Genomic DNA, 13,224 nt, shown 5'->3' with positions numbered 1-13,224 from the left:
CAAGTTGACAAATGGAGCGACCGAGAAGGAGATTAAGTAATTTTTCTACTGTGCAATTTTTTTTGCAGGGACTCATTTTAATACCGGGACAAGAGCTGGCAGACTCTACAGTGTAGTCTTCGGAACTGCGACGCTCAATTGTGTAAGGCTGAAGACGCTGGCTGGATGGGTCATTGAACTACGCAACAGCCACCTTTCGTGACACCTTGTACCGCGCCAGGACCGGCCTGCTTGCTGTAATGTGTTCGGTTGGAATATGTCATCTCCACTAGCGAGCCTCCAGTCTCGTCCGCGAACGTGAGCAATCGACCGGTTTTAATGACGTTCGAGCTGTTGCCGCCGCCAAATTTGGGCGATGCTAGGCCTGCTGCTGTGCCTTCAAGCTCGTCTTCTTCTAACTCATGCGCGCTACTGTCTAAAGTGCCGTTCATCATCACTGGTGGTGGAGATGGCCCATCGGCGGTCATGAAATCTGGCGCTGTAGTTAGGTCAGGACCTAGAGATGGCCCCCGAAATGAGTTTGCCGCATCCTGCCAGTCATCATCTTCCAAATGTAACTTGTGTCGTATCTCGCCATCTCCGCTCGTTTCCATCGGGTGTACTGCTTGGCGCATCAATCCCCTTCCCATTCAGTGTGGCCCTAACGACTATTGGCAGTTGACGTGACTAGTTGCTCTTGGTGTTCTCGAAAGACTCGCCGAAATGAACTCTTAACGCTCGCAAGGAGCATATACGGCTGGAGATCTTGCTGTCGGTGTCCAGGAACCAGTACTAGCAACGCAAACTGGCAGACTCGAGTGCGTATTGCAGTTCTCGTCTTCCTTGGCGTTCTTACCGCAGCCTTCCAGCTCTGTGTAGACTTGCTAGATGAATGCTGCAATAGTGCATCAAACTCAAGGTCGCCTTCCCTATATATAGGGGTTGCTTTAAACCTGTCGTCGCGTGTTTTGTAGTAGTAGGTGACATGTTTCTGGTCGATCTTGCCTCACTTGACTGAAAATTGACCCTTGATTGAACTCCTTGTAGAAACACTGCAGAGATTTTCAGTTTGTCAGTTAATCCTAAGTTCATAATTATTTCTGGTTGCTTTCTCGACCCCGATCTCGGAAGTTGCTCCAGCCTAACTTTCCTTTCACAATGACTCGGCAATCGAACTGCATACAGTGCTTTTCGCTGACGCTAAAGCGAGTGGGTGTTTAGAGGGCGGGGAAATTTCGTCGTCTGCTGCTGAAGCTACGCGCTGATTTAGCTCAAAACCGCGGGCGATCGAAGGCGGGGTAACAGGTTCGCGACTGGGAAGTTGATCCATTTGTGCATAGAGCAAACCGTGCTTCGTGGGTCGCCATAGATACACTGCAACTAGCAAGATACCAAAGAAGAGCAGCCGGGTTGCCGCCCACACAACCCACGTGTACGTCCACGGTATCCGCACTGCACCCGAATAACTATTCCAAATACCCACGACGAAACATTATTCACCATCAGTTAATCCTTCACAAACCACAATCATCTGCAATACTTACATAGCCCCTTCGATTGCCATCAAGATGAAAGAAGTCATCAAGTAAGCTACCAAGATGCGATTGAGGGAAGTGTATATCTGCAGTTTTGCAGTCTGCTCATCGCAAAAGAATTAGTGGTGAGCGGTTGTTGGGTTTCGTGGTACAGGAGGCATAACGGGAATCCTTACCTGGCCGAAAGCGGCAAGATTCTTGCGTGTCAGCTCCAAAGACAAGTAAATCCACCCCCCAAAGCACGCATTGGTCATTATGACGAGCGCTTCCCAGACAGCAGGAGGCCGCACATCACCGTCCGATTGATTGGCAAGATGGCTCACTTCCAATGCTCCAACAGCGATAAAGTAACACACGCCAAGTCCAGAAACCACGAACACCTCTGGCCATGAGATCTGCATTCGGACAATCCCATAGCCCAAACTGACTAGAGTGGTTGCAATACGCGCCACCATCCCGGCCAGAACCTTCACGAACGTAGAAAACAGCACGGAGTCTGGGTACGGACAGCAAACAGGCACACCTGAATCATTCAGCTGTTTATAAGTCACAAACCACGCCAACGATTCACCTTAAAAACAAGAACAATATAGCACAGTGTCAAAAATTAACTCCACCATTCCAGAGAAGACACTAGCCCTGCTCAGCTTCCGTACCAGTTGCCAGCAGCAATACGCAAAGCAGGAAATAGTGCGTTCCAACAACGCTCTGGCGGTGGCGGTAGATCAGCACCAAAAAGTATACATCCAGTGCACCATACATCAAAGATAAAACTCCGCTGCAGTGCAACACGTAGCACCAATAGATTAGCAAGTAGCTTGCACGTTCAGCCCCATCATTTCATAGGCACTCACTTGAATGGGAGCAACCCGTACAGCAATCCTGGCAGAAACCCGTACGGATTTCGGAAAGCAAACTCCGCGTCCATATGCAGCAGCGGATCAACCATCGGATACGCCACGAACTCGTCTGCACTCACAGGATATCCGAACGCTGCGCTCTTCTGCTTCCAACAGGGCACCAGCAACGCCGTTTGTAGTCCCCCTTCCTTTGGGTAGAACATCATATTCACCTGTAGCGTCTGATCTCTCTCCATCAAGTAAAATTCTCCCTGAAGTTCGCCGTCCACATTGCTGGAGTTGGAGAAATTCCAGCTGCAGGCTGTGTGATCGTCAAAGCCCACTGCAATTGCCGCGTCCGATGAATAGGCGGCCAACACGACGCCAAAGTCGAAATAGTCGCTGAGTCTCCGCACTGTGATAGCATTTTTCACCTCGTGGTCCGCCAGTGGACGTAATGTCGCATCCACGTGAACAGTTGAGTGTTCAGCGATTCCCCAGGGGCCGTGGCCATCTGCAAACATTCTCTCCGTGATCTTGCAGCCGGTGACCTTTTCGTGCACCTCGTGAATCGAGCAAGAGACCAGCAGATCTGTACGACACAGCATCAGAACCGCAATAAGCAGCACCGTGTAGTGATGTCGACTGTATGGCGTGAATTGCCCGCTAGATCGCGGCAGAAACGCGGCAAGCAGCCCCATCGTGGTCGTGAGCGAGTGCGGAATTGGAGTGATTTTCATCAACTAACTGTCACATCGTCTTCAAATATTGCTTTTGACCAATCAACACATCGAAAACATAATCAGGCGCTCCGTCTATCTCGCTCAGAACCGGAGAAATAGATGCCGTCGCTCGTGTCGTCGCTGCTAGTGCTGTGGGGCGTCTGGCTGCATGCCGTGACCGCATCCATCTACCCCGTTACAAGCAGCTACTGGGTACCTCCGTTTCAGCGCGCTGAGAAGCTCTTCGCCACAGATCAGGGCCCGATCCTCGCTCGCACTGGCAACTCGTCGGTCACGGTACGGCAGAGTACGCTACTACTTGGAAGATCATCTAATTAGCGGAATGCGTTGCTTGTAGATCGATATCAGCGGCGTGAATGTGACGCAAGACATGGCCGGCTGGAGTCTTGTGGTCTTCTTCTACCACGTAGACAACTACGAGGACTTTGAGGCTGTGGCCGGCAAGATTGAGCTGCTAGCCTGCTCGGACGTTGAAGGTATGAAGTTCGATGGTATGTCAGACGTTCAACGCTTCGTATTCACGGTAGCGAATGAGTCCACGCCCACCGTAAGCGCCAATGTGTCGCACCTCGTGAACTCGAGCGGCTGGACGGACACACAAATCTTCGTATGTGCTGAGGACGAGGGCGCAGCCACCGAGACGCTGACGTTTTCAGGGTCCATGGAGGTTCGTAACCCGTATGGCCTGCTGCCTGCAGTACTGTACGGTATGCTTCCGTTCAGCGGCTTCTTGACCGTTGGATACCTGGTGCTGGATGTGTTTTTCGTGTTCCTGCTGATCCGTCACCGTCGCCAACTGCTCTCGCTACACTGGGGTATCCTTCTCATTTTAGTGATGGGAACTGCGGCGTCGGCTGTTTGGCTCTACGCCTTCTACCGGATGAACAAGACCGGAGAACCTGTGTGCTGCCCCTACCCGACGACGTTCCTGATTGCCGTGATTCTGGACGTGAGTTTGACAGTTGTGACTGTGTGAAGATATTGCTTGTGCGATGGACTAATTATCGTGTATTGCTGTGCACTGGCAGACATTCGTGCGCACGCTGGCGCGTGTTATCTTGCTGATTGTATGCCTTGGCTACGGTATCGTTCGAAGCCACTTGAGCCGCGTCGAAGCCAGCGTGATTGCCTTCCTATCACTGGCGTACTTCGTCTCGGGTATCGCTGACGAGGTTACGCGCGGAACGTCGAGTGGCGCTGACTTCCGTGAGAAGCCGACGGCCTGGTCGTTCATTCAGCTGCTGTGCAACCTCGCGTTTATCATGTGGATTCAGTACTCCATGGAGCGCATTCTCCGCGACCTGCGAGACCAGAAGCAGTTTGCTAAGCTCAGCATGTATCGCTGGCTGGCCTGGTCGCTCGCCGCCTTTATCGTGTTTTTCACGATTCTTACAATCGTTGCCGTCTGTAGTCGACTTGGTGTGTTCGAGTGGGACGTCGAGTGGGAGTGGATGCAACTCGTGGCTTGGCCTGTGCTGAACTTTACAGTTTCAGCTGCGATGACTTTGATCTGGCGGCCAACCCAGAACAGCTCGCAGTTCGCGTACTCCATGCAGGTATGTTGGAAGGTCAAAGCAGTGATTAGTGAGGTGTCCTCCAGGCACTAACGTTTCCGTTTTGGGTGAACAGCTGCCGATGATTGAGAGCCCGGGGATCGAGATGACCCGTAACACGCACGGCTCATCGTCTGACGAGGACATCAACCCCGAGATTGAGTCGGATTCTGATGCAGAGAAGCCCAGTCACCACGAGAAGAAACAAAAGAGCTACAGCAAGGATAGTGACGATATGGAAGGAGTCTAGCTGGCTGTGGGCGACTCGATTTTGTTTTGTGCAGCTGACGTATAGATTCGGGTGAAGGAAGACACAGCAAAGAGTCAAAAATGGAAAAGCGCACTTGTACGAAGCTGTGGAGGCGGTCAGTCCCAGAAACTCGAGAGCTGGGACGATGTTTACATGTGTTTACTGTCTCCTAACTTTCACGCGTCCTTCTTGTGGTCGCGTGTTAATCTCAGAGCAATGGCAACAAGTGCCACGAAGCATACCCCGGGTATAACAACTGCAGTCATAGTGGCACTCGATGTTTCCTCGTCGTCAGCCTGCTTGCCTCCGATGACTTTTGCCTCAAACTCGGTGACCGTTTTGGCCTCCGGTTCAGTTGGAAGCGGCTTACCAATGCCTGGGGGGTCATCGTACTGGTTGCCAGTGGTATCAGTGTCTTTTTTCTTAGGAGCACACGGCTTGACCACCACCTCTTCCGCTGGGGCCTTGGTTTCCGCTTCATCCCGAAGACGTTTCGGTTGACATGGTGCCGGCCACAACTGCGGATGAATAAAAAGACTGCAGTGAGGTTCAAGTGCAACATGCCAGATACAGTGAACAGAACGTACATCCTTTGGTCCAGAGTAGGCTTTACACACGGCATCCATGAGCTGCTTCAAGCCAATACCATGGCTCGCGTCGCCTAGTGGCGTGCCGTTGAGAATAACCTGCGCGTTCAAGTTAGACAGGGAAATGTAGAGCACTCGGTACGGCCAATGCAACTTACGTAGGGGACCCAAGGCACACGTAGAGCCTGTCTCTTCGCCACATTCTACACCGAGTTCGTAAGAATTGTGGTGTAAGAGTCTGATGTCAGGAAGCCTGGTAGAAATACTTTGCCAACAAACCTTTCGAAGGAGATCGTCACTCTTCGTGTCGTAACATGTTTTCATCTTCGTGAACGCTTCGCCTTCAAAGCAACGGTTGATAATGAAGCTCCATGTCATGCCCTTGTTGTCCTTGCTTTCCATGCACTACAGTCATTACACAATAGTCAGAAAACAGAGTAGATACCCCCACGGACACCAAAGATACTTACAGCGATCCGCTCTACCAAGTCTCCGATTTGGTGGAACTCCTCTACGGCGCAGCTTAGCCACTTGTGTCCCAGGCATTCGACCATTCCGGCGGTACACACGAAGTTGCCCTTTGCGTCAAAAGACGTACCAGCAGCGGGAACCGGGCGGAAATCAATGATCTCCTGAAACCTGATGAGCCAAGCGTCACAGAATGAGTTAGAACGCAAAATAATAAGCGAATCAAGGATGAATCTGCTGCCGCAACGCACTCTTTGTTTCGAATAAGTGAAAGCAGAGGCTTCGTGATAAACGACATACAACCGGGGCTACAGCGAAGAGTTGTTAGTAGTTGATGAGAACTGAAGAGAAGGTAGCAGCCGTACCAGAATGCTCGCCAGTACATTTCTAGTTGAGCTTTGCCTGCCACCACGGGCGTAGTTGGAACATTAGCGGGCGCAGGGGTTGCTACTTCTTCCTTCAAATCCACGTCAATATCGCCATCGCCACCTTCGAGAGCATCGTCCTTTGCAGGGGCCTGAAGGCCCGTGTTAACTGCACCTTTCCCAGGAGCAGCAGCACCTTGAGTATTCTCACCAGCAGCCACCAGCGGTTTGTCACCCTTATCAGCCACAGTCTCTTCCGGAGCAAACTCCTTTTGCTCACCAACGAGCTTCACACACTCCGCAGGGTAGAAGCTCTTGGGTCCTGTGTACGCTGAGCAAATGCTAGTCTTCAACATATTCAGTGGAACTCCTTCCGTGGCTGATCCCAACACCTTCTGATCCACAATAGTCTTTAAGGAAAAGCAAAAAGAGCACATCAACGACACCAGTAAAACAGCGTTAGCTCATAAAGACAAGCAGGGCAACGAATGAATAGTAGAAAGCGTACGTATGGCATCCAAGCAACGCTTCCCGATCGCTCCTCGCGAATCATCTTTTAACGCAACGACAAGTCCGCATTATTCTACTGCAATAAACCTAAGAAGCGCCAATCCCGTACCTTAACCAGAAGGTCTTTGCTACGGCTGTCGAAACACTCCGTGACCACGAGACGCTCTTCGTCCGTCAGACAGTTTTTCATCTTCGTAGTCCAGTCGCCAACTTGTCCCGATTCGTCTCCTTCAATGCACTACAAACATCACCACCACCACCATTCGTCAGATCATCAACTACAAGTAATTTCTATTATCTATTCGAATGCCCACCGCAATTGTGCCGAGGTATTTGACCACATCGCCTCGGTCTTTATCCAGCGCGCAGACTTGCCAGCGGTGGCCCGTGCACTCCAACGGACCTGCCTCGCACGTGATCGTTCCGTCTTGCTTTTCTTGCATCCCTGCGGCTGGTATCAGTCTATTCAATAGCAATAGAACCAAATTGTGAGCAAATTAGCACTCGCGAGAGCATTACAGTGAGCTGCTCACGTCAGGTCGATGATGTTGCGGTACTCCTCGGTCCGCACAAGCTCCAGCAGTGGGTCACCGACGAACCATTGGCAGGCTGGACTGTAGACAGTATGGAGAGAGTGATGGTCAAATGGATGTCACTGAAAGACGCAGCAGGGGGACGTAGTGCACCAACCAGAAGGCGCGGAAAAAGACCCGCAAGCTAACGCGGTGCTGTTGGGTCACGCCGATCGATTCGGCATCTGACAGAGGAAGATCATGGAATCCCAGCAGCAGCGCAGATGTAGCTGCCGTCACCAGGGAACGCAGGAGGCCCATGGCAGCAGGGAGGGCGCGATTAAAATGACACACAACACTTTCGTTATAGCTCAGCTGTAGAGCTTACGTTTTAAAGGCATTTTTATAAATTTTCCGAGCTTACGTTTTAACGGCACAATTGATTTACAAAGGCTCTGTAGTTGAAGGTTTAATACTTCGGAGTAAAGTTGACTTGCTGCTAGGATATAAGCCATATTTCCAATTGACAGTGGCATGAGGGGATAATAAATCAACCCTTTTTCACAATACACACATAAGAACTGGATACGTCGGTTCAGGCACGAGCGGGTGTCGACAGGGAGTAGACGTAGCTCAGCTTGCTTCTGCTTACAGCGTTTGCTCACCGATGGCATCGAGCGGAGCTGCCTTGCCGCCGTAGACCTCGGGGATACTGTCGCCCAGCTCGGTGTGAAGTTCCTCGCCGTAACTCAGCACCGTAAACTTGCGATTAGTTTCCGCCGATAGGAAGAGCTTGAAAGCCGTGAACATCCAGCCCATGACCACCGGCACGTTGACAAAAAACTTGCGGCTCAACATCTCAGGATACACCTTGGAGAAGACGTCGATGGTCTTCCGCGAGGCGACCTTGACGTCCGGGTCCTGACGCAGGACCGAGATGTTGAGATAGTCGTGCACCTGGATTCCTTGGTATGGGTCGTGGCCCTCACCGTAGTCGGGAATGGGAGCTGTTGCCTCACTCAGCTTTAGTTTCTGGATACCCTTCTCCATGAGCGCCACACGCCAACGCAAGAACCTGATAAATCACATTGATCACAACTTATTACCCTTTCCATAACCGAGCACTAAAAGCACCACTCACTGGTCAAGGTTGCCGAATGTGGCTTTGTTATCCTTTACCGCTCCGTAGATGTTGAACGTCACGACGTCCTTCTTGTTCTCGCTGCCAGACACGCCCTCGATCTCGATCACGTAGCCCAAGCCGCCGAAAATGTCCCTGGAGAACTGTTCACCCAGCGTCTCCAAAGGCTTAAAGCTGCTCCTCCACTCGAGTGTCTCTCCCAGCTGCGTCTTGGCCTTCGTTGGCGTTGGCACGGAGAAACTTCTGCAAGATGAGTTTGGTCGTGAATGATCCGTTCGGGTCCAGCGTCACGCCGTATACCTCGTTGTAGCCGTTGGCAGCCGTGATAAGCGACGGAAGCGCCCTAAGTAGTTGGTTAATAGGGTGATCCTCTGTGATAGAAGGCCACTCGGGTGCAGCAGCGCTGGACGACATCGCTTCTTTCGAAAATGTGAAATGAAAAGGCTGCTTGATGTTATCCAATTCGCTTCTTTACGTCTCAAAACTAATCTATTTGATTGGCTGTTCCGATCAAGTACGAGACTCTCGAGCCGTTTTACTGAGTAAGAATCACACTAAAGCAGTAGACTGAAGCTATTGGGCAAAGGCGTGAAGAGTGCGTGAAAGCTTTTCACATCTTCCTGCTGGCTGTCGTTCTGACGGAAAATGCTTCCTGAGCGCGCAGTTATTATAGCACGCACGAGGCTCACTACTAGTCTTTCAACCTGAGCCTTAGTGAGTCACTAATGCTCAGGTTGAAAGAACCAGCGATATTTTTGGCTCGTCCGCTGGGCGTCCTCATTAAATATTTTTCGACGCTCAATTTCAGAAATGGAACAGCCGCGATACGTTGGCCAGCGCAACGAGATCACGGATGATGATTTTGTCGCGCCGGTAAATGAGGACGAGCTAGACGCTCACCACAAAATGCTGAGGATGGCAGCAGCTATTGAGCGACTCACGCAGGACTTTGCTCGGCAGCAAGAGGAATTGACAGCGGCGTACAAGAGGCTGCAGCAGTATGAGCTGCGAGAACGAAATGGAGAGTTTCCGATGGCTAGCCAGGATGTCCGAGCTGGCAGCAAGAAGAGAGGCGTCAATTGCGGCTGTGGTATTCATGAAACAGAGCTTAAAGAGCTGAAGAATCTACTCGAAGAAAAGGACCTGGCGCTGGCCGAAGCATTGCAACAGCGCAACGTGCACCGCGTGGAGCTAGATAAAGCTAAAGCATTGATTGCCGAGTTGCGGACTCTACATCTCGACACCACAGGAGGTCGCGCGCCTCAAGCAGCGTGGAAGGCTAATTCGCCACTTGTACCGGGCTCGCCGTCTACGAACATGATCTCTCGAAATGCAATAACGTCAACTCAATACGCCCAGGCAAACATAGGTATTCGTACTCCCATGACACCCGCAGCTACGGCAGCTCTACTCGGATGTCCAGGTGCCATCGACGTGCCTCACGACGAGCGATTCGATGTTGCGAGCGCTTATAAACAGCGCAGTGAGACGGGTGATGTGTTTTGGCGAAAGCAATACAAAGAGGCTGTGCGAATGCGAAAGTCCCAGCAAAGTAGCGCTATCGCGCAGCAACAGTCACCACATCCATCGCTGAAAATCTTTTCGAGTCGGGACAACCGCAAGAAGAAAACAGACCAAGTTCGCGATGAGACTGTGCCATCTACACGCTACATCGGCATCAGCTCGAGGCAAAATAACATCATTAAAGAGCAGCACCGCTTGCTGGCGAAACAACAAGATTGACTTACCTGCTTAGAAACTCGTTTACTGAAAAATGAAATCTATTCCGCTCTCCAAGACTGTTGTAAAAATTGAACGCGGCTCCATTATACAAACTCGATGGCGAACTGAAGCTACTGCTACTACGAATGCTCGCAACTTGTGGGTCGCAAGACAGTGCGGATGGAGACACTCACATCCTTTAGGCCGATTTTTTGTTTGCGAACGTGGTTCCTCGGAGACTTTGACGCATTCACTCCGCGACTGGCACCGGTGCGGGGACAGCCGCAGCGGTGGCGGCATCCACGGCGACAGCAGCTTCAGCGGCGGCCATGGCATCGATCGGTGCCTCAGGTGTTTCGACCTTGGGCTCCTCGGGCTTTGCAGGTACTGTTGGAGCAAGGTATTTGCCTTCACGGGCCGACTTAATTGCCGCGGAAATCACAGCGCGACGCTTGTAATCACTGGCGTTCTTGGGAATAGGTGGCGCCGGAACCGTACGGCCATCCACCACAAAATGCGTGACGCGCTCGTAGGGAAACGGAGCCAGACTCGCCTCGTGGAAGTAGCCCGAGAACTTGAGTCGACGTAGATTCACGTGGTATATTTTGTCCTGTGGACGAGCCTCAACAACGAAACCGGATCCGAACGATGTCAGCACACGCTCATCCTTGTGGAACTTTCCCTTCCTGTTAAAAGAACCAAACAAATTCGTCAGAAGCGCGACTACCCCAATAGCTAAAAAAAACATGCTTACGGGGCCATCTTGATGGTTGTCATGGTGGAAACTCTGGCCTTCACGCTGGAAAGCGTAGGTAGGCCACCCGGGAGCGCAGGCAGGTTAGCCGGGAGCGTGGGGAGGCCTCCAGCAGCAACCGAAGCGCTGCGCATTCTCTCACCGGCGTTCATCATGGACGTGCGTGTGATGTTCAGAATCGAGGACAGGCGCGTAGCCACTGGTGCGTACGTCAAGTCTGTCTCGGCATGCACGTCGCTAATGAACAGCAACGGCAGTTGGCCGGCACTTGACGGCGCCTCCAGCTCCACAGCATACGTCTCATCCTCCTCGCGGAAGTGTGCAATGTGACCTGCTCCGTAGGGCGTGTTGACGCGGTCTCCACTGACGAAATGCGTCCGTCGTCCCAGCATCCGCACCGAATCCGCGTTCAGGTACGCTGTGGCACCGATTGGCGTCTTGACCACAAAGAACTTGTCCGTGCGCACCTTCAGCACCGTACAGACACCGAAAGGCGTCTGCGCCTTGCCCAGATCCGGCTGCTCCACCGCGTCATGCTTGGTGTTAACTGCCACGCTGTCTCACCATACGCACCAGCGTGAAAGGACACACAACAAACGAAACACTATGAGAAACCCATCCCGGAAACGGTCTCTAACAATATATAAAACCCTCTAGCAGCAAAAATCAGCAATGCACGCCTCTACCTCTTGCTGGTGATGAGCTTGGACCCGACGCTTTCCCGCAGCGAGCTGTAGCCTTCGAACAAGCGGTTCTTGGTGTTCTGGATGAGTGTTCCACGCGGGTGGATCTTCTCGAACTTCTTGGTTGTCGCTTTCATGCGCCACACGTGCTCATCGTCCCAACGCCAGTCCAAAGCGATGCTGTACATGTCCTCCTCGACGTAGTACTGCTCGACAGTGGCCATACCCCAGCGAGTCTTGACTCTCTCGCCTACCACACTCTTAATTTCCCTGATAATAGTTTCCTCACGCAGGTACGCGATGCTCTTGGGCACCAGCTGCACCACGACGAAGCCGTCATCGTTTCGCACGTCCAGCACGGCGCCCGTGCCGAACGTCGTGGCCACGCACATGCCACGTCGTACCGTGAGCACAGTGTCCGTCTGAGGCGACGGTGATCTCTCGTCACTGCCTGTTGGCGACGGCTTGGCAGTCTCTGCCGGCTCGGGGGCGGAGTTCTGGCGCACACTCATGCGGCGGTAGAGTGACGTTGCCGTCTGCTCGATGGACATGCCACGGCGACGGATAGCGGCGGCCGCTACAGATGCGGCGGACGGAGCGGGCACCACGCCGTCGTGAGAGCGGCGCTCGCCAGGGAAATCCGGTAACTTACTGGGCTGGTCCTCAACCTGATTATCGTCGAGCACAGGCTCCTCCTCGGCCTCCTGATCAAGAACGACGCTACTGGGATCCTTCTTCTCCTTACGGTAGGTAGGCACCTTGGGCAGGAACCCACCTAGCACGAAGCTAGAGCGCTTCGGCTTCACTGCGCTGTCGGTCGCGACCATCTGAGCTGCTCACCTGTGTAGGACTGGACGTTTGAGGTTGTGTTTCAATCAGCAGTAGCGCGGAACGGGAAATGGGGGAATGGTAGAAATGGGTACAGCTGGTTCAGTGAGAGCCCTAAAAAAAACGGTCACACTAGCATTAAATTGGGGTTCTAATACTGCATTCCTCAAATGCAAATGTACTTACATGTATTACTTAACGCAAGTAATACTACGTAATAGTTTGTCTAACAGCTTCGGAATGAGAGTTGCGCAGCATTACGTTTTGTAATATAATACCACGAAGCGCATTGCATCGCCACACAAATCCTTTTTGCCCTCGGCGCGGTTTAGCCTTTGACTGACCAGTTTTTAGAAATCTTGTTTGAGGAAAACTGCACCGTTTGGACGCACATCCGCATAACAAATGGAAGCAAAAATAAAGCCTTATGGGTTTCTAGTCAAATCTTTGGGAGCGAAACGTAAAGGAAAGCGCTGGCACAGCTGTCCACGCTTCAACTCCGAAGATGCACCTAGCCTTGGCGCATTTTATTAAAAGCGCTTGACTTCTTTCGTACAGGATCTTATAGATAGCAAAGACCGGAGAAGGAGAACAGTGTATACGTTCGCCAGCACTGTGGCAATTTTGCCTTAGGCGCGGTGACTTTTTGTCCTAGGCCACGTACTTGCGCAGCCATCTCATACTGATTCTCGCAAATCGTCAGTGGGCCCAAATTTTACTCCCAATTTGTGGCGATCCTGGAATTGCGAAATGTG

General features: G+C 52.0%; 9 protein-coding genes across 9 annotated transcripts; 2 read left to right on the top strand and 7 right to left on the bottom strand.

The window, feature by feature from the left end:
* Positions 1 to 170: 170 nt before the first annotated feature.
* On the bottom strand, positions 171 to 614 carry PITG_06770 (uncharacterized protein; the record flags this gene model as incomplete). Its single annotated transcript, XM_002904715.1, has 2 exons — positions 171 to 436; positions 497 to 614. The coding sequence occupies 2 exons, from the start codon at positions 612 to 614 to the stop codon at positions 171 to 173; spliced, it is 384 nt and encodes a 127-aa protein (XP_002904761.1).
* Positions 615 to 1,196: 582 nt separating this feature from the next.
* PITG_06769 (uncharacterized protein) lies at positions 1,197 to 2,276 on the bottom strand (the record flags this gene model as incomplete). Its single annotated transcript, XM_002904714.1, has 5 exons — positions 1,197 to 1,240; positions 1,294 to 1,445; positions 1,524 to 1,615; positions 1,691 to 2,085; positions 2,171 to 2,276. The coding sequence occupies 5 exons, from the start codon at positions 2,274 to 2,276 to the stop codon at positions 1,197 to 1,199; spliced, it is 789 nt and encodes a 262-aa protein (XP_002904760.1).
* An 88-nt stretch (positions 2,277 to 2,364) lies between these two features.
* On the bottom strand, positions 2,365 to 2,961 carry PITG_06768 (uncharacterized protein; the record flags this gene model as incomplete). The annotated part of the gene is made up of 1 exon (XM_002904713.1): positions 2,365 to 2,961. One exon carries the CDS (start codon positions 2,959 to 2,961, stop codon positions 2,365 to 2,367), a length of 597 nt encoding a protein of 198 aa, XP_002904759.1.
* A 223-nt stretch (positions 2,962 to 3,184) lies between these two features.
* Positions 3,185 to 4,999, top strand: PITG_06767 (Gpr7 transmembrane protein; the record flags this gene model as incomplete). The annotated part of the gene is made up of 4 exons (XM_002904712.1): positions 3,185 to 3,372; positions 3,434 to 4,045; positions 4,125 to 4,652; positions 4,726 to 4,999. The coding sequence occupies 4 exons, from the start codon at positions 3,196 to 3,198 to the stop codon at positions 4,897 to 4,899; spliced, it is 1,491 nt and encodes a 496-aa protein (XP_002904758.1).
* Positions 5,000 to 5,075: 76 nt separating this feature from the next.
* On the bottom strand, positions 5,076 to 6,872 carry PITG_06766 (uncharacterized protein; the record flags this gene model as incomplete). Its single annotated transcript, XM_002904711.1, has 8 exons — positions 5,076 to 5,417; positions 5,487 to 5,585; positions 5,645 to 5,689; positions 5,766 to 5,891; positions 5,957 to 6,125; positions 6,206 to 6,262; positions 6,320 to 6,729; positions 6,828 to 6,872. 8 exons carry the CDS (start codon positions 6,870 to 6,872, stop codon positions 5,076 to 5,078), a joined length of 1,293 nt encoding a protein of 430 aa, XP_002904757.1.
* A 30-nt stretch (positions 6,873 to 6,902) lies between these two features.
* Positions 6,903 to 7,662, bottom strand: PITG_06765 (uncharacterized protein; the record flags this gene model as incomplete). The annotated part of the gene is made up of 4 exons (XM_002904710.1): positions 6,903 to 7,067; positions 7,144 to 7,291; positions 7,363 to 7,443; positions 7,520 to 7,662. 4 exons carry the CDS (start codon positions 7,660 to 7,662, stop codon positions 6,903 to 6,905), a joined length of 537 nt encoding a protein of 178 aa, XP_002904756.1.
* A 220-nt stretch (positions 7,663 to 7,882) lies between these two features.
* On the bottom strand, positions 7,883 to 8,896 carry PITG_06764 (phosphatidylinositol transfer protein SFH5, putative; the record flags this gene model as incomplete). The annotated part of the gene is made up of 3 exons (XM_002904709.1): positions 7,883 to 8,416; positions 8,483 to 8,697; positions 8,783 to 8,896. The coding sequence occupies 3 exons, from the start codon at positions 8,894 to 8,896 to the stop codon at positions 7,990 to 7,992; spliced, it is 756 nt and encodes a 251-aa protein (XP_002904755.1).
* A 501-nt stretch (positions 8,897 to 9,397) lies between these two features.
* PITG_06763 (uncharacterized protein) lies at positions 9,398 to 10,279 on the top strand (the record flags this gene model as incomplete). Its single annotated transcript, XM_002904708.1, has 2 exons — positions 9,398 to 9,529; positions 9,599 to 10,279. The coding sequence occupies 2 exons, from the start codon at positions 9,398 to 9,400 to the stop codon at positions 10,223 to 10,225; spliced, it is 759 nt and encodes a 252-aa protein (XP_002904754.1).
* A 175-nt stretch (positions 10,280 to 10,454) lies between these two features.
* PITG_06762 (uncharacterized protein) lies at positions 10,455 to 12,468 on the bottom strand (the record flags this gene model as incomplete). The annotated part of the gene is made up of 3 exons (XM_002904707.1): positions 10,455 to 10,890; positions 10,959 to 11,513; positions 11,645 to 12,468. The coding sequence occupies 3 exons, from the start codon at positions 12,466 to 12,468 to the stop codon at positions 10,455 to 10,457; spliced, it is 1,815 nt and encodes a 604-aa protein (XP_002904753.1).
* Between the last annotated feature and the right edge of the window lie 756 nt (positions 12,469 to 13,224).

The sequence above is a fragment of the Phytophthora infestans genome, genomic scaffold (genome assembly GCF_000142945.1).
Source record: "Phytophthora infestans T30-4 supercont1.10 genomic scaffold, whole genome shotgun sequence".
Taxonomy (NCBI): domain Eukaryota; phylum Oomycota; class Peronosporomycetes; order Peronosporales; family Peronosporaceae; genus Phytophthora; species Phytophthora infestans.
The sequence above is the reverse complement of the archived record's forward strand: the minus strand, read 5'-3'. Positions and strand labels throughout refer to the sequence as shown.